Consider the following 23,476-nt stretch of genomic DNA (forward strand, 5'->3'; position numbering starts at 1 on the left):
CTTAATTTCACAAAAGATTTTTTTCTTTTCACGGCGAACTAATCTTATTCTCATTTATTGGCCCTATTACCACTTTGGTGAGTTTGGTTAGTTCTAAGAAAGTGCACCAGTACATTTTTCCCACATATTGAGGCACAGCAGTTTATACAGGAGTTTTACTGCAAAAATCTGAACCACCTTTTAACCCCAACAGAAATTAGAATAGACCAAACAGAATATAGACATACTTTAAATTACATTCACCGAGAGTTACCACCTTCACGAAGAGCAAACTAAAATTCTACGTATCCACAGTTGACACCGACATACACAACATATGCTCGGCATGTGAAGAGCTCCACTCATGTAACTCTTTGCCTCACAATTCTTGATCTCCAACTGGATAAGACGCTGATACCTATGCCTATAGCCACTTGTAAACTACTTATAGATAGGGAAACCATTAACAAGGTAAATACAAGTTGGCAAAGCCTCACAACATGCGAACTAAGCAGACAGACATGGCCGAAATGGAACAGCGGTCGATCAAAAAGCTTGTTAAGATTTAACAGAGAAGCTATAAGAAAAATGATAGGGGTATTAACTGGTCATTGTTTAATAAGCAGCCACGCTAGAAGGTTAGGACTCCCGTACTTCGATTTCTGTAGAAGCTGTCTTAATACAGAAGAAGAGGAAACAGTCAGGCACCTTTTATGTGAGTGTGAAAGCTTAGCTGTAAGGAGGTTCCGCACTCTTGACACGGCATTTTTAATTGATGTAGCGAACATAGCGCATCTAAAACTAACGAAACTCTGCTCGTTTATTAAAGCTACCGGATGGTTTGAAAAGTAACCCATAGGGTAAGGATAAGCTCCAGTGGTATCGCAATGAACCTACGAAAGGTCTAAGTGTTGCGTGTCTAAAGTTGCGACAGCCACCCTACCTACTTACCTACCTACTCCCTACCTCTGATTACACCCCGACGAAACATCTCGCAGGCTGTGCCTACCGTTAAACAACATCAATTATAGCTGTATCTTAGGTATCTTTCATGACATAATTTTTCGAGCATGGCCGAAAGATCTTTGTTTATCAGTACTCCGCAAATAACAAAAGCAAAGAAATAGCACTCAGACCACGTACCGTCTGTTGTAGTGGCTTCTTGTTCCTTTTAATCTATTTGAAATCTAGCCGAAAAGAGCTTAAATTCTTGTCAGTGAACATATCTTTTCCAAAAGATTAAGCAGACAGACAGGATATGATCAATTGTCGGATCCTCCTCAAAGCAGGCAGGAAATAGAGTTAAATGACCAGTCAACAATCTCATCAGTTTTCTACAATCCTGTCTAACCAGTAAGACCAGATCTTAACTAAACCTTCACACGTGATAACAGTTGCGCATGCTTTAGCTTATATAGCCAAAAAATTACCTCAATGCAAAAGTTAAGGCTGTCCTTATTGCACATTATTTTCAAAGTCGGTTTTTGAGCCTTCAGTAAAGATGCAGTAAAAAAACGCTGGTATGTAAATGTCTGCTGGTAAAGGCTGGCGAAAATCCTCCACTGAACCCTCCCCGAGGGTTCCAGCTGGTAATAAGTACCACAGCTTTCCTATTTATAGGAGGTACTTAGCTAAGTTAAGGATACTATGGGTTGGGTTCGATACTCCTCAATAGTACAGCTCTACCCAAAGTACTCTTAACGTGGTCGGGGGTGAAGGGCTGGATTAAGGTGTGATGCGACCCGTGCCGAGAATCTGTCAGGCTTGGGGCCCTTCTAACAAATAACCAAGTCTCGAACGGAGCTTACGGATACCTGGCGCCCTCCGTAATAACTAGCCTTACCCGTGTAGTTCGGAGCTATGCACGGGCGGACATCCTTTCTCCGACACTCGTGGGTCCAAACATGCAAGACGTTTCAAAAACAATTAAAAAAAAGGAGATCGGTCCTCCTTCGAAAAGACCGACAGGAACAAACAGTTCCACAATAAGAGCAACGGTTGCACCGAGCTCACATAGAACTCCATCCATCGGCCAAATAAGTCGATCAAAGCACACAGCGACAACTTCAGCGAAAGCGAGGCCAGCTGCCACACAACCAGAGCTGGACACAGGTCCAAGCACAAGTAGGGGTGCACTAGCCCGGCAATCTACTGTGATTCAGCCCCCAAAAACGGTCCCGACCGGAAGCACAGCTACTGCTAGCTCCGGTACCGAAGGATGGCCGCTTGTGAGGGTGGTAGACCCAGCGAAAGCGAGCTACCAGGATCGCAGAAATGCAGCCAGGCTCCTAAGGAGGGTGCACGAAACTCACCCAAAAGAAGGCGAATTGTCTCAGGAGTTGAAAGAGGCGATTGATAGAGCGAAAGCGATCATTCCTGATTTCAACCCTGACTTCAAACCAACACAGTCGGCTCCAAAACGACAGCGGTCCTTGGAGGAGAATAAGCCAAGTGCAAAAAGGCACAAACCAATGGGCGTGACGCCCAGAAAATCATTTGCGGAGGTTGCAAAAGACCGCTTTATCATAGGGGTCCTGGACCAGAACCATCCTGAAGGTATGATCCCCAAGGCCCAATGGAAATGGGTAGAGGCCGAGCTAACGAAAGTGGCACTGAAGGTCATTCTGGAGAACCCCGGCTCCCCGCCTGCGTGCGAAGACTTAGGCTGGCACCAAGGCCAGATAAAAATAATAGCGTGCGACGATGAGAGATCGGTTCAGCTGTACAAAGAGGCCATCTCCAAAGTTGGAGAAGTGTACCCAAATGCCAAGCTAGTGGTCGTGGACAGGAAGGATATTCCGTCCAGGCCTCGAGCAAGGGTTTGGTTACCTTCAACCGTCGAAGACCCGGTAGAGATTATGAAGCTCATCCGGGTCTGCAATCCAGATATCCCAACGCAGGAGTGGAGATACGTCAAAACCATCACCAACCAAAGCAGCGCGGACGAATCGAAAGAGCAGAAGCGCGCCACCATGCAGGCTCTCCTGCTCCTCACGGAGAACTCAATTGAACCGTTAGCGAAATGCGACGGGCAACTGCGGTACGGTTTTGTGAAGGTGAAACTCCACATTTACAAAACCGACACGGATGCTATTGAGTTCCTCGCCACGAAAGAAAGCGAAAAGCCCATGAGGGAGCTGGAGCCCATGAGTGAAATCGAGCCCATGAGCGAGGACGACCAGCCCACCGAAGAAGAATACGCCTCTTCAGGCTCAGAAATGGGCTTAGGGAGGTTGTACTTCGTACGGGAGGGTAAGTATCCCACACAACAGCGTAAGTATTCCGAAAGGGAACTTTTATGCGAAAGCAAAGAAGACCCAGACGTAACGTTAACAGCTAATGCATCTTCTTCAGATAAACCTACACCATTGTAAAGAAGCCTGCCATGCCCTCCTGGATCGTCTGGCAGAAGATCAGCCGGATGTAGTCCTCATCCAGGAACCCTGGGTACGGAATGGCGAAATCTGCGGTTTGAGGACACCAGGTTATAAAGTATATAAGACTAATTGTGAAGGTACTAAAAGAGCATGCATAATGGCAAAAGTACATCTTAATATCTTTATGATTCATAATTTCAGTAACGCAGATACTACGACGGTTAGCTGGGAAGTGAGCGGAAGCAACACCTGGCTAACCTCGTTCTATTTTGCCGGAGACGACACAGGTCCACTGCCGTCACCGCTAATAAGAAGCCTTGTGGAAGACTGTAAAGCTCACAACCGCAAACTAGTACTAGGAGGTGATGCCAATGCCCACCATACCATATGGGGGAGCTCGGATACAAACGAACGAGGTGAGTCTCTCTTTAATTATATTATATGTAGTAAGCTTTTAGTGTGTAACAAAGGCAATGAACCTACATTTATTACGCGTAATAGACAAGAAGTTCTTGATATTACGCTGGCAAGTCAAACCCTTTACGGAAAGATGACGCAGTGGAGGGTTCTGAATGAACACTCTTACTCCGATCATCGCTACATAGAAATTAAATTTGGGGGAAACAACCCACGGGCTCCACCCGCCAATAGGAACTTGAAAAAGACCAACTGGCATATATATAAACGGGAACTTAAGGAAAGACTTCCAAATTCCCAAAATATTACTATTGAAGACAGAGAATCATTGAACGAACACGTACAAACCCTTACGGAGGTCTGTAGAACTGCGCTAAACAAGGCTTGCCCTTTAAGTAGGTATAAGGGGAAGAAAAAGCCGCCCTGGTGGTCAGAAGACCTGTCTACATTAAGAAACGACAGCAGAAAACAGTTTAACAGAGCGAAAGCGACACGGGAGAGTAAAGACTGGGACTGCTACTACAGTAAACTAAAAATTTACAAAAAAGAAGTTAGGAAAGCGAAAAGGTCTGGTTGGAGAAAGTTCTGTGGAGAAATCGAAGGAACCACAGAGGCCTCCAGACTGCGCAAAATCCTCTCAAAAAAACACAATCCCATCGGATACCTCCAAAAACCGGACAGGAGTTGGACTACTTCGAGTGACGAAACGTTGAAGTTGCTAGTGGACACGCACTTTCCCTGCAACGAATCATCTAACGTAGTAATCGACAATGGTACGGAAAGATCAAATTCTGACATTGAAGAAATAATCACTGAAACTAGGATAACCTGGGCAGTGAACACGTTCAAACCATTTAAATCACCGGGCCCAGATGGATTATTCCCGGCCCAAATACAACATTCACTCAACTACATCATGGAGTGGGTGACGGCCATATTTAAGGCCGCTCTGAAACTGAAAAGTGTCCCATCAACATGGAAAGAGGTAAAAGTGGTCTTTATCCCTAAAGCGGGAAAAAGTTCACACACAACACCTAAGGATTTCAGGCCAATAAGCCTATCCTCCTTTCTGCTAAAGACATTAGAAAGAATTCTAGAAGAACACATTAGGGCTAACATCAGCCCTAATAAGCTCAGCATCTCACAACATGCGTACTGTAAAGGGAAATCAACCGAAACAGCACTTAACTCACTTGTTACAGAAATCGAGAAGTCAATGTATAACAAAGAATTCACACTGGTAGCCTTCCTAGATATCGAGGGCGCTTTCAACAACATCCTACCGGATACCATAATAAAGGCACTGACGGATTTCGGGATCTCTGGAGCTCTGGTTGAGTTCATCAAAAACATGCTCTTGAGCAGATTTGTGATCGCAACCCTAGGGGCCACAGAGATCAAGAAAAAAGTTAGCAGAGGAACACCTCAAGGCGGCGTGCTGTCCCCTCTCCTATGGGTGCTGGCACTAAACTCATTGCTAAAGAGCCTAGAGGAGAGAGGACAACACGTAGTAGCATATGCGGACGATGTTGCAATGGTAGTAAGGGGGAAATTCCCCAATACACTCATAGAAATCATGCAAGATTTACTAAATATGGTTGAAAACTGGTCAAAAGCAAATGGGCTAAGTGTCAACCCCAATAAAACTGAACTAATCCTATTTACCAGGAAACACAAAATACCGAATATAACTCCTCCGACTCTAGGAGGAACGGCACTGTCATTTAGTGATGAGGCCCGCTACTTAGGTCTAATACTGGACCGAAAGCTAACATGGAAGGCAAATGTCGAAGATAGAGTAAAAAGGGCGACAATAGCACTATACTCTTGTAAACAGCTGATAGGACTAAGTTGGGGTCTCTCCCCATCTATCGTATATTGGCTTTACACGGCAATTGTCAGACCTATCCTAACATACGGCATATTAGTATGGTGGCCAGCTTTAGATAAATTGTACATCAAAAGAACCATGGCACACGTACAAAGAATGGCCAGTCTTTGCATTTGCGGAGCCCTCAGAACCACACCCACAGATGCACTAAATATCATGCTTAACATTTTACCAATAGAGCAGTACGGTAAGCAAACAGCTGCCAAAGCAACTCTCAGACTAAGAGAAATCGGCCTACTCAGAACGAACCAAAGAGGGCACTCCTCAATTTTAAAACAATTCCCCTGCATTCCCAACACAACGGATTTCTGTAGAACCAAGGACATCAATTTGTATAAATCCTTCGTCACAGTATTTCCTTCCAAAGAGGAATGGGATAACGGGCTCATTGTTAAGATAAATAAAGTAAACATCTACACAGATGGCTCAAAACTGGATAACAAAGTAGGGGGAGGGGTCTACTCCGACAAACTCGGAGTATGCCAATCATTCCGCTTACCTGATCATTGCAGTGTATTTCAGGCGGAAGTCACTGCCATAAAAGAGGGGCTTAAAGAGATAAAAACGAGAGTATTATCCACAAATGAAGTCTTCATTTACTCGGACAGCCAAGCAGCAATAAAAGCGCTGGAATCAAAAACACACTCGTCAAAAACAGTTCTAGAATGTTTTAAACTACTAGACGACGTATCTAAGTGCTACAAGGTGCACCTTATCTGGGTACCGGGCCACAGAGACATTCCAGGAAATTGTAAGGCGGATGAACTTGCAAGAGCCGGTACAACGCTCGATCTCGAACCGGATAAGGAACTGCTACCCATACCTATAGCCACCTGTAAATTACTTATAGACAGGGAAACCATCAAAAAGGTAAATACAATCTGGCAAAACCTCACAACTTGCGAACTAAGCAGACAGACATGGCCGAACTGGAACAGCGGTCGATCGAAGATCTTGCTAAGATTCAACAGGGAATCTATAAGAAAAATGATAGGTGTTTTAACAGGTCATTGTTTAATAGGCAGCCACGCTAGAAGGTTAGGACTACCTTACTTCGATTTCTGTAGAAGCTGTCTAAATACAGAAGAAGAGGAAACAGTCAGACACCTTTTATGTGAGTGTGAAAGCCTAGCTAGGAGAAGGCTGCGCACCCTCGATACAGCATTTTTAACCGATGTAGCGGATATAGCCCATCTAAAGCTAACGAAGCTCTGCTCGTTTATTAAAGCAACCGGATGGTTTGAAAGGGAACACGTAGAGTAAGGATAAGCTCCAGTGGCATCACAATGGACCTGCCGAAGGTCTAAGTGCGTCTTACGACAACCACCCTACCTACCTAAATGTCTGCCAACTGGAAATTCAACGACCAATGGGGTGAGGCCTTGGCCGGATATAAATCCGGGTCGTTCCGGCAATGTAGACCCGACCGTTGTGGGAAAGAGTAAGCAAGGACTGTTGTTTCAGCAGCATTACCCAAGCATTTATGGGGAAGGTTTATGCTAATGAAACAACAGCAATGAAACACGTCCACACGACAGTCGGTTCTTCGCTACCTGAACGATCGGGTTTAAATCCGACCAAGAACTGTCACTTCAGCAGCATTCCACAAACGTTGAGAACGAATTTGTATGCTATTACAACAAAAACATCGACAACCATATTCCAATACTATATGTCCGAAGATTTGTGTAGGTGCTAGGTTTTTAATCAATTTTTTTTGTTTAACACTGACTGATTACGCGCATACAATTTAATGAAATACGCTTTTGATTTTAAATTTAAATATTTTTATCATTCATTGCATGCTCCATTGCACTTAAAATTAATAAATTTTCGTTAATGTCTTTATACCATTATTGAAAAGCATAGTTAAGCATAACATTCGTAACAATAATACACGATACTCATAAAAATATTTTGTATCGAATTTTTTCCAACAAAACTAATTGTTAAAAGAAATTCAATGCGAACGTGCTATGTCTGAGAAGAAATTTAATATATCCTGTATATTGAATTCTAAAGTAATCATAGCACCTGCATAACATTTCTGTATACGCTCCTCCAAAAAATTGTACTGCGCAATGAATTCTTCTTGCATCGCATGCCAAACAACCTGTAGTAGATTTTCTTCTTCGCAAAGATGCTTTTCGACTTTTTTGTATAGATTTTCTAGCCCCTTTTTGACCTCACGCGCTGGATATTGACTGATAACTTTACGCAATTCCTGTTTTGAAAAAGCCATTTGATAACTGATTTCTGTTTCTTTAACACCTTGTGCCACTTTTTGCTGCACACCTTCGAAAAAGAGCTGAAAGAAAGTGTGTGAAAGTATTTTGAATGCTATTGTGTTAGAATTAAAAAGAAATCATTACATTCAACTTTTCCAGTGGCCGTCCAAAATATTGTATGACATATAATTTCAGAGCATCATTATATCGCATTTTCGCTTCCTTTTTCAAAGCATCCAGGCCGGGTACCTTTAACTGTGCCAGCAACGAATACATGTGGTGGTAGTTTTCCATGCGTACTACTTGTGACGGTGTTTTTGGGTGCTCCTGTGCATGAACACTAATGCTCTCAAATATTGCATTCACTAATTGCAAATACCACTTTTCCATATCAGTACGACGATCTGACTTGCGGAATATGCCCTCGGAAGTTTGAGCGAAATACTCGAAATTTTCTACATAAGGCAGAATGCCGCACTTAGAACGTTTAGGCACTTTTGCTTCTTTGATTGACAATAATTGCTGCTGCATAAAACGATCGAAATTTCTTTTCACTTGAACCAGTGCTGAAGCGAAGGTCATACTGAGGAAGGAATGTGTATCTTGCGCCGACATAACATGTTGCGTTAGGCGGACGAGCACGTAAAGGGAATAGCTAGAATGTTGCAAAATATTCAAAACAAATAGATAGAATAAAAATATTCAACAAACTTACAAACTATCAATACGTTCGAAGCTTTGTATGAAGCTAACCAGCTCGGGCTCTAAACAACCGAATAAGGCAATCATCAGTTTACGAACCTCTTCATTTATTTGACGATCAATTTTTTTTTGTGGGAAGCCTGCACCTAGAAACAAGTAAGAATAGTCATATGAAATAAAACAATAAATTAATAAAACGCACCATTAGCATCGCCGCCTCCACTTGCCGATGTTGGTGAAGCTAAAATACTTGCAGAATCAGTACTTTTTTCTAATACATCCAAAGTTGTTTGAGTATTCTTCGATGTTGGACTAATAACATCCATTTGGAAAAAATTTATACAAAACATTTGCTCCTGCAGCGCAACTGGCTCCAGTTCTGCCAGTACTTTTTCCAGTACTGAATCGAAGCGTTCCCGATCTGCATTCTCCACTCCAGGTCCCCATTGGTCCCGGTTGACACCTAAGGTGCCATACGGCGCAGCTGACACAGCGGATTTTTTTGAAGAAGTTGATGTGTCCAAATCCTCACCTGATGTTCGCAACTTTTCTGATATTTGCAGTTTAGCCTGTAGTAAATTTAGTAAATTTTAAAAATTGAAATTGAACTAAATAGGTATTTTATTCCCAAAATATACCAAAGTAAAAAAATTCCTGATATCACGCTCGTATATCTTGCTAAGAGACGTCGTATAAACACGCGTTAGACCATCATACGTCTTTCGATCCATTGCCTTTGTCCAATGCATAAGCTCTGTGTAAGGAGTTAGCTCGCGATGTACTGTTAAGTGATTCGGTAACACAAGTTCTGTACTCATTGTCGTATTGTCACCCATCTCATTTCCCAAGTGTATAAATAAATTATTCATAAAGCGGCTTAAAATGCCCGAGAATTTTGCTTTCCATTTTTCAAAACGTTTTCGTTGATCTTGCACAGCCTCCAGGCGAAGCAGAGTGGGATCTATATCGCTATTCATCGCTTGCTGTAAGCTTTGTGCGGCAGCAATCGCAGCTTTTCTTCCGGAAACGGTTTTCAAATCCGGTTCATCTAGCGCTTGCTGGTGTACTTGAGGCAAATCGAGCTGAGACTGTTTACATTATTAATTTAATAAAATTGTCGAATATAATTTATAAAAATGTAGTGGTTCACTTACAATAACTTTATTCAGTTCTTTCATCAATTTTATGTTATTGTTGTTAGCAATTTCTATCATTGCGTTTTTACCACCGATCTTCTCCATAGTCTCTTTTACATGCCCCAATATTTCCTCATATGAATCTAGTCGTCTTTCAAAGCTATCTGCCTCTGAGATTGCCTTATCAATGTGTTCCATCAACGTCATGACTTGCTTTTCTGATGCTAATACACTTTGGATGTTGGCCTATTAACAAATTAACACATAAATAGCATAAATAAACCAAAATTAGTATAAATAAATTGAATTAATCGTTTAAATACATACACCATCTAAATCGTGGAGTTCTTTGGACAACTTTTCAATAAGTTGCTCTGCATCCTTCACGGCAAAGTCGCACTCAGAAAACAATTTTCCCAATTCCGTGGCTTCTTTATCTGTAAGTGCGGTAAATTCTTGTGCTTCTTCCTCATCTTCTGTGTCTTGAATATTCTTTTGCTCGGCACTTCGCCCGGCGGCGAGCTTTTCTGGAGATTTATCATTGAGCCAAGCATTAGGAATGTTACGAAATTCGCCTTGTTGGCCACGTACATATTTATGTATTTGTTTGTACAAAACCGCCAGAAAATTTTGTCGTTCGTGTAAATTTAAGGCGTACCATTTATAAGTTTTTTCTACTTGTATATCAAATTCATGGGTCTCAAACTGCTCGTTCCGCCCGTCAACCCACTTTATTTCCTCCAGTTGCCAAGTACGTTTCTTTTTATACTCGCCCTCTCGTTGTTCCGATTGTTTTACTAGACATACCGTAACCACCGGCACGGGTGGTGGCGTTGTAACGATGCACAAATAACAAGCCCTTTTCTTTTTGAAAGTCTTGGTCACAGTCACGACAGACAACACCCGTTCTCCGCTATTATTGAAAAGTTCCTTTTGTAGGATGTGCTTAATGTTTGCTAAAGTAGTCAGCATTGCTCTCAAAATTACGATCTATTAAATTTATGCAATAAATTTAAAAATACTAAATCGCATCGCAAAAACATAAATATACAATTCTTTACTTGACGCCTTCTTTGCGAATTTTCAACGGATTATAGATAGTGTCATCTGCCAAAACCAGCTGATTGCTGCTAAAAGAAAGTGTTGCAATCGTTGTAATGACTTTTGACATATAATATGAACATATAAAATATTTAAATACATACCATATGTATATTCCCTTCTTTGTTTTGGAAGTTTGAAATAAATTTATGGTATAAAATTGTAAGCAATAATTAAACAAGCGGTATAGGCTAAAATATTTGTGAATTGTGTAAAATGTATGTTCGTATGCATCAACATTGAAGCGAATTTATAAAAGGTGACTTCAGCGCCACATTCTTTTTCTATACATCGTGACATTTGCATGTATTTCTTTTCAGTAATTTGGTCGATTCAATGGCAATGTGAAGTTCTCTGATGAAATTTCTCAAAACATTAACTTTCTGTTCCGTGGATATCACCTTTCATAGATTCGCCTCGCCTTCCGTGGATTCGCCTTGGTTAATATCGAAAATTTTACTTCGAAAGCTAAGCTATCAAATACACCGAATTATTTTTCCAGCAGTTTTCTTATTGAGCTAGCAAGTGATGTGAGTGAAAATTGAATAAATTGCGAATAGTTATAAATATTGTACATAATTACATATTATTTTTTTTATTTAGCGAGCATAGCAGTATATAAAAATGTTGGTACAGCACATTTTGAAGCAAGGCCTTTTGGTTAAAAATGGTGAGGTTTAGTTTTATTACAAATTGGGTACATAATAACCTCAGTAAAAATTACATAACCTTCATTACTCGCGCTTTAATAGTGAACATATTGAATAGTGGAAATTTAACAGCATTAAGACATTACATTATTTAATTATTTCAGTTGGCGCTCTGTCTCGCGCAGCCTACCATGGTGGTCACCATCAACAAAGCACTTTAAACGATTTACCCGTACCAGAGGGTGATTGGAAAGAAAACCACTCGCGCCAGAACACAAAATACAATGCTTGGCTGATCACTGGCGTTCTTTTCTTAGCGGGCACCATCGGCTTCGTAAGATCATTTACCCAAACTCTTATAAATTTATAACTAATTCTTAATATACTTCACCATAGGCAAAGTCATCCGGAGTTATTGAATTGAACAGCAAGGTACCACAGTCGCTGGACTAAAATGTTATTATATAGCCTTATTTTAGGTATGTACCCTATTATGGGTGTACATTATAAGTCTGGATCTAATCGACCGAAACATCGTCTACGGTTAAAGAAAAGTTGTAACATTTTATGCGTAAACAATAAAAATCTGTGAGATGTAAAAAAATTTATTTATGCAGATTAAGTGTGCTAGTGGGCGGACAACACCAAGTAAGCAGGGAGAATCGAAGTAATCATGTTTTTTTTTAATAAACAGGTCCATCATCAAGATTGTCATCTTCTTCATTATAAGCTTCACCGTTATCAAAGTAACTATTTCCATAATCATTCTCGTCGTCCATCTCCTCATCTGCAGGAGCTTCCTATACGAAAGCGAAAATGAGAATCTTAAATTGAAAGTTTTCTTCTCTTTCTACCTCTTCCTCCTCGTCCTCTTGTTCTGAATCTGTCGAGGCTTTTGCAACGTCTTTGTTATCTTCATTTCGCTCTTTTTCCTCTAGCACTTTCAAACGGTCGTCGACATTTTTCGACTTTTTTGCAACAATTTTATCACTTCCTGTAATACGCCGTTTCTTCTGCGTAGAATGTAGTTCGGCGGGCATCATTTGCCAAACAAAATCGGCTTTAGTTTTCCTTTTAGCACTTTCAACGGCGCTCTGCAAGAAATTTGATCATATATAAGTATTTAAGGATTTTTTCAATGCCTACCGCCCATTCATCTGAGTAGCTTTGCAAATTACGGTTTATATTTGCAATTTTTGGAGTAAGGAAATAAGGTGAATCGCGCATGTGGTTAAGATACGCTTCCTTCCACAGTATTTGATAATTTTGTGCTGCTGTAGTCTACAATTTGTATGGATATTAGGTTTAATAAAAAACTGATAATGCCATTATTTACCTCAAGTTTTACTGGTTTGGTCATAAGCGGTGGAAATGTTGGGGGAGGTGCGGTTTGCACTTGTGGAATGTCCTTTCCAATGCATCCTAAAGTTTGGAGTTGCTCTTGAGTGAGCGAACCAGTTTTACCCCGTCCACGACCTGCCATGCTTATTTCTAAAAATTATATATATTTATATTTTTTTGTTTAGTTTGACAGTCGGGCCACGGTTCTCCGCATATCGCCAGGTTCAGTTCCAAGGGTGTTATGTTCTTTGACAATTTGTAGAAGTATACTTCTGATAAATTGCTTTTTGGTCATGTGTATAATGATTATAATGAACTGTTTAAATGAAGGTGATTTAAATTGCTGAGGTAATTTTTTTGCATGCTTGATTTGGCGATGGAAGTAAGTTATCGATGGAGACGAACTACGTTATATTTTGAGATATCGCTATGTTTCTGTAACATAAAATTGCGGGTTTCATCAAAAAATTGTGTTATTGCTTCTATTTTTTTTAGTTTAATTTGGTTTTGGTTTTGCCAAGAAATTGAGGCAATTATCTAGTTTTAGAGGCACATGGAAAAATTCATCAACAAAAATCAAGGGAGGTACCAATCGATGCATATTGACCCCAGTACTAAAAATCTGAATTAAGAAACCGATTTATTTTCTTCTTTCAAAAGTTATTAACAAAAAACACTTTTATTGTGTTGTTCTTTTATTATTTTGCTTTGTTAAATTATTCTTACATCCAAAATAAATGATCGTTTCGTATCTCATATACAGTGTCATATATTAAATTCAATAGCACTTTCAATTTACGTATTGCAGGAAACACTACATTCAACTTTGCCAATTTTCTGTTCGTGTTGTCAATGCTTGCAATTGTTTTAGAATTAGGACTACAGTCAAACCCAACATTGACCAAACACGAGCATCTCAGTCCCCTCTCCTTTCCTCAACGCCTGCTCTTCCACAAATAGCGTGTTGAGGCAACAAAATTGCCCAGTATGAACGCAGTCTAAAAGGCAATCAAGATGTAGGGACATTGTTAACATTTATATCAGCTGCATGATGATCTGCAGCGTTGCCAGTTGTACGCATAGTGCAAATCGTGATGATTTCTGACGAGACCCAGGGTAAAAATAAAGCACAGTGCAGCTCAGAACAACAAATATCGGATTCACAGTGCATTGACTGTAATTCACCCGGAAGCAAATTACAGAACCTGCCTAAATAAATGTATGAAAGGATTTATTCCATTTATAAGATTTATTTTATTTATATTGTAAATATTCGCACTTTTAAAACAAGTAAGGAAGTATTGAATTCGATCCGGACCGAACTGTATATACCCGCGCACCTTTTAGTAAAACGTTATTTTTTTTAACCAAACCAGCTCTTAGAAAATGGGAGTTATAGCTTGTAGTATTTGACGCAGTGGTGGAAATTTAGATTTATAATACACAAATCTCAAAAATATGTTTGTCGGAAATATTTATTTATTTATTTAATATATGGAAAATAACAATAAATTATTATTTTACAATAAAAAAAAGGAGCACTAGCTGCCAGGGCTTACGGCTCACTATTCTAATAAGAATATTTTTTTACTACAAAAAAAAATAAATAAGCTGCAGTGTAATAGGCATTTTATTAAGTCATTTTCGAGATTCATGCAGCTAAGCTCATTTTTTATTTTTACTTGCGATGTATTTCGTTCGGGTTTATCATTTGCACTAAATGTGAGTGATTCTTTTATAACAAAAATATTCCTCTTTTATAAAAAAGATATTCCTCTTTTTTACGTGGGTGTGGTTTTTGACCGATTTCCTCCATTTCAATACCTTGGACAACCAGTTTTATTTATGGCCTCAGCCACTAACCGCCTAAGTGGATTTAAGAAAGATTTGTGCAATATATGCCCCTGTATTATACCCACAAAGGTCTACTTTCATCCCTACCTTACTAAAGTTTTTTTCTTTAATTATTGATAAAAACATATGGGCTTGTAGCCAGAGTACTAATTAAGTTAGGGTTATATTGTATATATCTCCTATAAATAATAACAATAACATATAGGCTTAACGTATGGCTTCTGCATAATTTAACGGTATATATAAAAAATGGTTTTCCTCAAAATTTCGACTTGAGCGATTGTTTCATTAAAATAGATTAATTTTTACTGGAGTTATCATGAGCACGGATAAACGATCAGAAACGCCTTGATTATTGGGCTCTTTTCTTAATTTTGAGCATTTTGGTATATATGTGCATATATGTAGGTATATATATATATCGGTTAGAGTATCCTTGTGTGCGCCGGCATTAGAAATGCGGCCACCGTAGCCGAAGTCTGTGCGTGACTAACGTTCGGTAGAGCCCGGTATGCAACACCAAATGATAGAAAATGTCTTTTATAAACAGCTCCTCATAAAAACCTTCGGTGGTTTTGTAGTAGTACAAAAATGTAAGCCACTCTTTTTATGGAGAAACACCCATAAAAACTGAATGAAAAGCTCGTCCAAAGAGCTGACACCAATTATTGGTTCATACATTTGAATTTACAGACATACATAATTTATATCTATAAATAAATTACTTCCTATTTCATAGCAGAAAAGGAAAGAAAATGAAGAGAAAAATCCAAAAAAAAGGTTAATAAAATGACTACATATACATACGTATTTTATACAGCTTTATCAATTATTTTGTTACAATATTATATTAGGTTCCCGAGTATAAGTAATTGAGATATAAATATGTTTTACAACGTTTTAGTTTGAATGGTGTCCACCATTCAACACGCTTGGCCCTCCTACTTCCAAATCTCCCGTTTCGGTTAGACCCACTTTCTGCATTAGTTCCGAAAGCTTTTGCGCTTTCCGATCCTCATTGTGCGCAATCACTGTACACAAATGCTCGGTAAGTAATTCTTTCTTCTCTGCCGCATTATGCAAATCTATTTTTGCCTTCAAGAATTGAGCCTCTATTTTAATGTACTGTTTCCTATAAAACATTTAAACATTAAATAAAAATAAATCCGTACTATTTTCAGTCATACTCGACTTGCGAAAAATAAATACACGCATTGTCAATTTGTTTGCGAAGAATTGAAACGTCGAGCGCCAGATCATTGTCCAATTTGGCAAGTTCCTGCTTGATTTCGGCAATTTTTCGTGCTTCTGCTGCTGTTTTCTGCGAGCTGTAAGTTCAAAGAAATTAATTCAGGATTTTTTCCAGAACTATTGTACAATTTAGCTTACTGTAACTCGATAGCTTTACATAGAAGCTCTTTCTTGTGTTTATTTTGTTCCTCGATTAACTTCCGTTGTGTTTCAAATTCCCGCAACGATACCCCTTTAAATGGAGAATCAGTATTTAAGGTCTCTGCTGTAGGTGTAGACACTTTTGAAGAAGGTGTTGGCAGTATTGAAGAGTCATTAGCTTCATTTGTGGATGTGGAATTTACATTATTATCCACGTCTGGCAACTTTAGTATTGAGGAATCATCTAATTGGGTATTGTGCACATTAGCAGAATGTGTGCCATTTGTATTGTTTTCATTTAAATCTTTGTTCGGCTTTCGTAGTGGTGGATAGAAAAGCGCATCCTCAAGCGATTTGGACATGCTGTCATCAAGGTTGATTTGATCAAATATATGATTTTCTGTTTCACCATTTTTGCTTTTGCTGGATTTTTCACTTAATACCGTAGGCGCTGATTTGGTCGATGATTGAGAGCTTGGAATTTGTTTTCTTTGAGAATCAATTGATCTTGAGCCCTTCTCTGGCATGCGTCTTATACCACCATGATGACCTCGAAATGCAGGTTTTACTACTTTTGTACATAGAAACATAAATTTCAGTATTTTTTTTGTTTCCAACTGTGCTTAAATACAATTTTACGTTTATACATATGTATGTAACAATTCTTACTCGCATCCGCTATTGGTTGACCTCGATCAGTTCTGTTCTTAACGACTCCGGAGACTTTGTTTATCTCATCTTGACTGAAGCCATCGAATTTATTCGACATATTCAATAACTTATTTAAAAATATAATTAAAACAAGTCACTTTTTACTATATTTGATAAGAAAATTAATTGAAATATAAATACAATGCAAGTAACAGAAATGTTCATTCCTACAAGAACAAATATAAATATTTAATAACCAACACAGCAGTGAAGAAGAAATGTCAAACACATCATCAAACAATTGGTGATCTTCCGACAGTGTTGCCGCTACTCAATTTTTTCAACCCTGAAACGAATTTCTAATTAGAACCAACTACCTGTATAATAAATAATTGGTTAAGTACATATGTACTTCTTTGCAGTTGGAATGTTGTTGCAGAGGCCGGTGACCGGATACAGATCCGGGTCACTCCGGTAGCGTAGACCCGTATACCGTGAGGACGTGAACAAAACTGTTACCACATGCTCTTCAAAAAAATCGCTGAATAGGACTCAACTATTGTAATTTAAATTATTTTTGTTTTAATAATTAAAATAGTTTGGTGTTAATTTTTATTTTATAAATATTTAATTTTTAACACATGGCACAATATTTTTTTCATTTTAAGATCGTCACTCTTAATTCTTTACGTAATTCCGCTATATCTTGCTCCCAGCGCTCTTCCCAAAATATAGGCATTAGGGGTTTCATTTCCTTACCGTTCATTAAACTCCAAGGCAAGTAACGTGACACGTATTCTTTTCGTTGTCTGCAAAGCAAAAACAAAAAACGAAAAAAATAAGATTTATAAAAAAAAATTAATTAGCAAGACATCTCTTGACTTGTATATACTCGTACGTAAGTAGCTATGAGTATGTGATCATCATAACCCGGTTTGGATGGATTTGGAGATGCATACATTTTTGGAAGATATTATTTCTCATTTCTTACTAAAACTAATTATTTTAAAATTAATACCGTGAATTCTTCAAAACAAGGTTTTAATTTTTTTCATAAAGTTTTGCAATTGTTTTTACATTGTATTTTAAATTTACTTTTAAATAATTTAAGAAATATTTAAAAGCAATTAAAATTGCTTTTGCAATGGCATAAATATTCCAAATGATGAGTTGTATAACTTGAGAATTGTTCTTTACCTTCATATTCCCTAACCGTTTTAATTTTTTATTTATAACTAGCAAGCCCGGCCCACTTCGCTGGGCACACTAAAATAGAATAGATATGGTTTAGAACAGAAAAGATATGGTTTTCATATTATTTATTTCTTTAATCTTTATTCAAGCGCTTTGGCATAAACAATATTTTTTGTTTTTCTATTTGTTTTTGAGTAAATATAAAATATGTATAAAATATAAATTGAAAATCAGGAAAAAAGAAGATTGTTTTTAAATTTCAAATCAACGCATATGAATAACTAAGAAACAATCGTCAATTTTTCGTTTCAATTTATATGTTTTTTTGTTAAGCATTGGAGCTTTTTTAACCATTATCCATTTATATTTTTCAATTATATTTTATTTTTCATTCACACATAATTTCATTCGGATTTCACATTAATTCTCAAATTTCGTAAGAAGTTATTCACTGTTCCAAAATCCACTCCAAAAAAATTCACAAACAATTTTTACATATTGCACTTACGTTTTTTCCCTATGGCATCCAAATGAGAAAGAAATATTGACACATTGTAACTCACACTGTCAATTTGACAGTTCAGTTCCGCCCCAAGCGTTAAAAAAGTAAGCGATATTATGGCTGGATCAAAAGAACGCTGTACCCGTGGTTGTAATTCGGTGCAAAGACACGGCGGGTCCACGTTTTGGCATATATTTCGAGACCCTAGTCATCAATAGGTATGAAAATTACCCCGTATTAAAGCACTTATCAACAGCTTTCATTTGATACCCATATTGTACATATAGAACCAAAGGTTACCCGGGTCCACGTTTTGACCTATATCTCGAGACCCCAGTCACGGAGCGGCATGAAAAATACTCTGTACTAAAGCATTCACCAACAGCTCCAATTTGATATCCATATTGTACAAACACATTCTAGGGTCCACGTTTTGGTCTCTACCTCGAGACCCTAGTCACGGAGCGGCATGAAAAATACTCTGAACTAAAGCATTCACCAACAGCTTCCATTTGATACTCATATTGTACATACACGTCCGAAGGTTACCCGGGTCCACGTTTTGACCTATATCTTTATTCGAATTTTTCTCACCTTTTAAACCTTCCCTAGACCTCCACGAATAATTCAAGACCAAGATAAGATAAATCCGTTCAGCCGTTCTCGAGTTTTAGCGAGACTAACGAACAGCAATTCATTTTTATATATATAGATTCTAAACTAGTTGTTGCTATTGTAAGAGCTTAAAATATTATCAATTTTGCTGCTGAAGTGACAGTTAAAAGCTCTATTATGATCCACTTTTGATGTTTAACCCTCCGGTGGACACCTCTTTTAAAACTTTCGGTTGGGCACCCGGATATGGCCTCTTTTCGTCGTGTTCGAGGAACCTTTTTAAAAGGTTATATAAATAGACTGGCCAGACCCGGGTGCCCAACGAAGCGTCAAAACCCTTATTTATACGCGTCTTATACTTACTTGGGACGCAGGCGCATGGCGCCAAATATTGCACCACCATAGCACATAGGCAGCCCATTGTTCAATGCTTCCACCCATTTTACAGCCACTTCGCCCAGCATATTCGTAGGCATTCCCAGCACTGTATGCACTAGATCATGACATTCGCGATAACGTGTCATTACATACGCCAATATCGGATCATGCACGAAACGTACTTCCATACGCGAATCAGGTGTTACCTTCTGTAAATGTAAAACTGTGTAATTTAATTATGTACAGTTATAATATAGAATTAGGCACTCTGTGCTCTAATGCTTCACTTTGCATACATTGTCATCTAAGAACTTAGCATAGGCACGTCCAAATGTATTATCTGGCAACGAACGTAAGCGCTCGATATCAACCGTACGTGTGTTAATCCGTGGCTTCTGCTGCAGTATGCGCTTGCCTTCAGCAGTGGCCTGCATTGACTGCAAGATGTTCTGCAATGCCGCTTCGCCAGTAGTTTCACCCAGTGCGGCGATCATATCATTCCTGTGATAGAGAAAGGGACAACTCAATGTCAATGTGTTAGATTTGTAGAAGTACATAATTTTTAAAATTTACCTTCGCGGATCTACTAGCGCTGCAATAGATGAACCTACGCTGAGAAATACCTTCTGAAATGGTGACATTTCTATGCGATTTTGAAGAAATTCTTTGGTAGACTCATCTAATTGTGTTCCTTCGATTGGTGGACTTTCGGATTGTTTTGCGCCTGCGACATTTCTTTGCATTGTGCCCGTTGCGGCACAACGACAGACATAGGGGCTTTTAAAGAGCTGCGTTGAGGTGCGGACGCGCTGCAGCATTTTTAAATACGGTATCCCTGCAAAGGCTAAAATTAGGTTTTACGTTATTGAACATACATATTGATCCATGCAGCTGTTGGTATAAGTAATGAGTTGTTTAATTACTAACAAATTTTGGGAAAATATTAAGAACTAATTTCGCAGTGAACTGAAATAAACTAAGTAATTATTTTCATAAGCTAATTTGTCTTTAGCTTACTACAAACATACATAGATATGCATATGTGTATGTACATATTTATGTCATTTCCAAAACAAATGTGCATGACAGAAAGTAATTTTCCTTAAGATTGCTAGATTTATCAATAATGGTTTACTTACGTAAAAACCTGTGCAAATTTTGAAATTGCTTTTAAGCTAATCAAAAAAAAAAAAATCTTTTTCTATTGTTTGAAATTATTTGCCAAGCTGCCATAAAATTATTCAGAAGTTTAGAAGCTAGAATAAAGTTTATCATCCCATTTTAGAACTTATTATTTAAATGTATTTCCAGTTGTTCATAAAAAAAGAGTGGTTTTGAAACTTACACTTTTTCTTTAATAATTTTATATTTTAAGAACTATATACATATATATGTATTTTAATCTGTCATCGCTGAGGTTACGAGTAAAGTGAAAATTACGCTTAAATAATTAAAAAAATTAATTTATCTAGAAATTACTAAAATTAATAGAGAAGATTTTTTGAGATAATAAGGGCAAAATAGCTCAAATTTGAAATTTAACCCAAACTCAACCTTTATTAATGTATTTTGTTTTCATAATATTGAAACAAAAAGTTCACACAAACAATTGAAATATATACTCGTTGGAATCACGGTGAACAGAATACAAAACAGAATACAAAAAGTTTCGCCTGTCGAAAACCGCTACTTTATTTTTCGCGGTTTTGACAATTGAGTGACGACAGTACAGACAAACAAATCATTGTGTGCAAACGTATGTATGTACGTACAGATGTATGCATGCACGATTTATTCCATATTCTTGGCTTTCCACTCTCTTTATTCTTTATCTTCTTTTTGTCTGTTTAATTTCTGTACTTTCATCGAATTGCCGATTTGCTCTTATAAATTTTGAATTATAGGTAATTTTTTGGCGCTAATGAATACCTACTTGCAAAGATTAGTAAAAACTATTAAAAATTTTGTGTTATCGTACACAAATATTTACTCAAATATTAGCCCAACAAACATTTTAGTATAAGACCTTTGCATTTCTTCCTAGTCTGCAATTATGTAGACTTGAAAAAGCCTGTAATATATTTGAATGAAACTTGGAGCAGCCAGCAAAAGTTTAAATTTTACTAAGGTTAGGTTAGTTTAGGGTATGGTGGTTGCCACACTGCATAAGGGTATAAAGGGGGGCCCACTTAGGCTTGGAGGCCCATTGTGATATCACTAGTGTGGACTCAAGTTCCACCTCTAATTCCCCAATATTTGGCAACGTCTTTCGAATAACGGTAAAATTCTAAGTATACCAGAATCAGAAGTGATGGGCCCGTCACAATGGGTCCGTTCCGTCCGTTGTCGCTACGAATTTGACTGAAAGCAAAATAGATTATGTGTACAATGTGTACAGGAAGTATGGCGAAAATGACAACTGCTTACAGGACAACACTTTTGTATCGCGCAAATTTTGTTTCGATGGTACGTTTTATGGCTGGAACGGACCCTTATTAGAATTTAGACAAAGAGACCGGGACAGTGGCAGACGTAGTTTCCCACTTCCAGCTCTCCACCTCCTCCTTGTTTTTGCAGTTGCGACAGCAGTCATTAGCGGAAAACCCCAAGCATTTTCAATCTATTCTCTTAAGCAATGCCCGGTGATGATACCAACCACTGCATAAACAGAAAGCCAGTCTAGATTGATGAAGGGTTTAGTCCTGTGTTCATTCCTTCTAGGCCAAACCTGCCAACCTTATCGCACAAGTGGGCTCCGTGGGTAGCTACAGTTGGCTTGCGTCATTTATACAGATTACAGATCAATTCGCCTCCTAGCCAGCTCATCCGCGATGAAATTTCCACGAATGTCTCTATGTCTACAAACCCATTCAATATTCGTGGTACAGTGCTTAGCCAGCTTATTAAGAATAGCTCGGCAATCCATTGCTATTTTGCACGAAGTGTTATTGCGTTGCAGAAATTTTATGGCTGCTTGACTGTCGGAGCATATATTGATCGGTTGTGCTACAAGAGACGAGTTCATGACCCACAGCGCATTCTCCTTTATAACTATTAACTCAGCTTGAAAGACGATGCAATAGTCATGTAGCCGTAGACTTAAGTTCGCCTGTAGCACTTCTGAGTGGATGCCACTGCCGACCTTGATATTTAGTATTCAGCTAGCAGTGAAAATATCCACTGGCCCTGCGGGTTATAAAGTTCAGTCCGGGCCTTACTTGTTAATATTGTAATTATTTTTTTGGCCATTACCAAAAATTAAAATACTGTGGAGTTTTGAAAACACTCAATTACAAATTCTCTTGTAACTTTGAATCTACATATGTATATATGTATGTGTACATATATGCACATACTTATTCACTTGCACAGAAGCATCAACCAAATAACGCAAATTTTATTTCAGGTGTTGATTACTCAGCATCTTCCTCCATTCAAGAGACTCATTAGACATTTTTTATAACAAATGTTGCTGTGTGGGTATATTACAAAGAAACATAGATAACCATACATGGAGTATACAGTAGGTTAGACTTAGCTGCCCAATCTTCTTTGCCCAACCACCGTTTGAATGTATACTTTATACCAATGAATCGTGTTTTGGGGCAGGTATCGTACATGCATACATATGCATGCACAACAAAACTATAAGATGTGGATACGACAATGAAAATATCCCTAGTTCTTTATTTTATATATTTAATTAGTCAACAATCCGATGGTGGAGCCGATGAAAAATCAAAACAGAAAGTGTTTTTTTTCAAAACTTTATAGCAGCGTCATTAGGCAAATAATGCATTTCTATTAAGAAAAATGCTTTCATAAAAACCGTCCGAATTATGTAGGAATGGCTTTATATTATATTATATATTTTTATTTCTAATCAGCCTTCTGTGTACTCGTCAACTGTGTACTCTTCGCAAAAGTAACTTCTATCAGGTCAGTCCATAAGCTCGTGCGTTTTTAAAGGTGGTTTTAAAATTAATAAAAAAGATGTTTAAAGTATTTATTAATCAATAATATATTTTCCTTCATTATTTACAATGCCTTCCTAATGTTTAGGCAAAT

At 38.2% G+C, this 23,476-nt stretch overlaps 5 protein-coding genes across 9 annotated transcripts in view; 1 reads left to right on the forward strand and 4 right to left on the reverse strand.

Annotated features, from left to right (window-relative positions):
* Positions 1–12,087, forward strand: part of LOC129242468 (uncharacterized) — a 91,475-nt gene extending 79,388 nt beyond the window's left edge. Inside the window, exons 1-4 of one of the 2 annotated variants that reach the window (XM_054879118.1) lie at positions 11,299–11,361; positions 11,435–11,501; positions 11,646–11,815; positions 11,878–12,087. In XM_054879118.1, coding sequence (XP_054735093.1) covers positions 11,456–11,501; positions 11,646–11,815; positions 11,878–11,934 — 273 coding nt within the window. In that variant the 5' untranslated portion in view covers positions 11,299–11,361; positions 11,435–11,455 and the 3' untranslated portion in view covers positions 11,935–12,087. Of the gene's footprint in view, positions 1–11,298; positions 11,362–11,434; positions 11,502–11,645; positions 11,816–11,877 lie in introns of those variants that run through there. The other variant, XM_054879119.1, reaches the window with a different exon arrangement.
* Positions 7,429–11,008, reverse strand: LOC129242466 (exocyst complex component 1-like). Of its 2 annotated transcripts, none has more exons than XM_054879116.1 (8): positions 10,936–11,008; positions 10,058–10,857; positions 9,749–9,976; positions 9,233–9,682; positions 8,797–9,163; positions 8,608–8,734; positions 8,037–8,547; positions 7,429–7,972 (listed from the first exon to the last, which is right to left on the reverse strand). In XM_054879116.1, exons 2-8 carry the CDS (start codon positions 10,700–10,702, stop codon positions 7,625–7,627), a joined length of 2,676 nt encoding a protein of 891 aa, XP_054735091.1. In that variant the 5' UTR covers positions 10,703–10,857; positions 10,936–11,008; the 3' UTR covers positions 7,429–7,624. The 2 variants fall into 2 exon arrangements, with proteins under 2 accessions (XP_054735091.1, XP_054735089.1); XM_054879114.1 differs by having other exon boundaries at positions 8,608–8,740; positions 10,936–11,007.
* LOC129242467 (DNA-directed RNA polymerase III subunit RPC7-like) lies at positions 11,964–12,995 on the reverse strand. The gene is made up of 4 exons (XM_054879117.1): positions 12,818–12,995; positions 12,628–12,762; positions 12,336–12,575; positions 11,964–12,281 (listed from the first exon to the last, which is right to left on the reverse strand). Exons 1-4 carry the CDS (start codon positions 12,962–12,964, stop codon positions 12,165–12,167), a joined length of 639 nt encoding a protein of 212 aa, XP_054735092.1. The 5' UTR covers positions 12,965–12,995; the 3' UTR covers positions 11,964–12,164.
* Positions 12,996–15,480: 2,485 nt separating this feature from the next.
* Positions 15,481–17,258, reverse strand: LOC129241676 (RAB6-interacting golgin-like). Of its 3 annotated transcripts, none has more exons than XM_054878135.1 (5): positions 17,132–17,258; positions 16,738–17,065; positions 16,066–16,636; positions 15,864–16,004; positions 15,481–15,808 (listed from the first exon to the last, which is right to left on the reverse strand). In XM_054878135.1, the coding sequence occupies exons 2-5, from the start codon at positions 16,835–16,837 to the stop codon at positions 15,577–15,579; spliced, it is 1,044 nt and encodes a 347-aa protein (XP_054734110.1). In that variant the 5' UTR covers positions 16,838–17,065; positions 17,132–17,258; the 3' UTR covers positions 15,481–15,576. The 3 variants fall into 3 exon arrangements, with proteins under 3 accessions (XP_054734110.1, XP_054734109.1, XP_054734111.1); XM_054878134.1 differs by having other exon boundaries at positions 16,066–16,639; XM_054878136.1 differs by having other exon boundaries at positions 16,759–17,065; positions 17,132–17,256.
* A 119-nt stretch (positions 17,259–17,377) lies between these two features.
* Positions 17,378–20,249, reverse strand: LOC129241677 (ubiquinone biosynthesis protein COQ4 homolog, mitochondrial-like). Its single transcript, XM_054878138.1, has 4 exons — positions 19,982–20,249; positions 19,705–19,909; positions 19,394–19,617; positions 17,378–17,528 (listed from the first exon to the last, which is right to left on the reverse strand). The coding sequence occupies exons 1-4, from the start codon at positions 20,224–20,226 to the stop codon at positions 17,378–17,380; spliced, it is 825 nt and encodes a 274-aa protein (XP_054734113.1). The 5' UTR covers positions 20,227–20,249.
* Positions 20,250–23,476: the final 3,227 nt, after the last annotated feature.

The sequence above is a fragment of the Anastrepha obliqua genome, chromosome 3 (genome assembly GCF_027943255.1).
Source record: "Anastrepha obliqua isolate idAnaObli1 chromosome 3, idAnaObli1_1.0, whole genome shotgun sequence".
NCBI classification, from domain to species: domain Eukaryota; kingdom Metazoa; phylum Arthropoda; class Insecta; order Diptera; family Tephritidae; genus Anastrepha; species Anastrepha obliqua.

What these genes read in the sequence shown, in the direction of transcription:
- LOC129241676 (XM_054878134.1), bottom strand. Translation starts at nt 16,837, where the DNA reads ATGTCGAATAAATTCGATGGCTTCAGTCAAGATGAGATAAACAAAGTC. An exon ending in TGTAAAGCTATCGAGTTACA is followed by an intron (nt 16,005 to 16,065) that starts GTAAGCTAAATT and finishes TTGAACTTACAG; the next exon opens with CTCGCAGAAAACAGCAGCAG. An exon ending in ATTTATTTTTCGCAAGTCGA is followed by an intron (nt 15,809 to 15,863) that starts GTATGACTGAAA and finishes AATGTTTTATAG; the next exon opens with GAAACAGTACATTAAAATAG.
- LOC129242466 (XM_054879114.1), bottom strand. Translation starts at nt 10,702, where the DNA reads ATGCTGACTACTTTAGCAAACATTAAGCACATCCTACAAAAGGAACTT. An exon ending in TTCGAACGTATTGATAGTTT is followed by an intron (nt 8,548 to 8,607) that starts GTAAGTTTGTTG and finishes GCAACATTCTAG; the next exon opens with CTATTCCCTTTACGTGCTCG. An exon ending in GGCCACTGGAAAAGTTGAAT is followed by an intron (nt 7,973 to 8,036) that starts GTAATGATTTCT and finishes ACTTTCTTTCAG; the next exon opens with CTCTTTTTCGAAGGTGTGCA.
- LOC129241677 (XM_054878138.1), bottom strand. Translation starts at nt 20,226, where the DNA reads ATGCTGCAGCGCGTCCGCACCTCAACGCAGCTCTTTAAAAGCCCCTAT. An exon ending in GCGCTAGTAGATCCGCGAAG is followed by an intron (nt 19,910 to 19,981) that starts GTAAATTTTAAA and finishes TCTCTATCACAG; the next exon opens with GAATGATATGATCGCCGCAC. An exon ending in GCCATGCGCCTGCGTCCCAA is followed by an intron (nt 17,529 to 19,393) that starts GTAAGTATAAGA and finishes TTTGCTTTGCAG; the next exon opens with ACAACGAAAAGAATACGTGT.
- LOC129242467 (XM_054879117.1), bottom strand. Translation starts at nt 12,964, where the DNA reads ATGGCAGGTCGTGGACGGGGTAAAACTGGTTCGCTCACTCAAGAGCAA. An exon ending in GCTACTCAGATGAATGGGCG is followed by an intron (nt 12,576 to 12,627) that starts GTAGGCATTGAA and finishes AATTTCTTGCAG; the next exon opens with AGCGCCGTTGAAAGTGCTAA. An exon ending in AAGAGGACGAGGAGGAAGAG is followed by an intron (nt 12,282 to 12,335) that starts GTAGAAAGAGAA and finishes GCTTTCGTATAG; the next exon opens with GAAGCTCCTGCAGATGAGGA.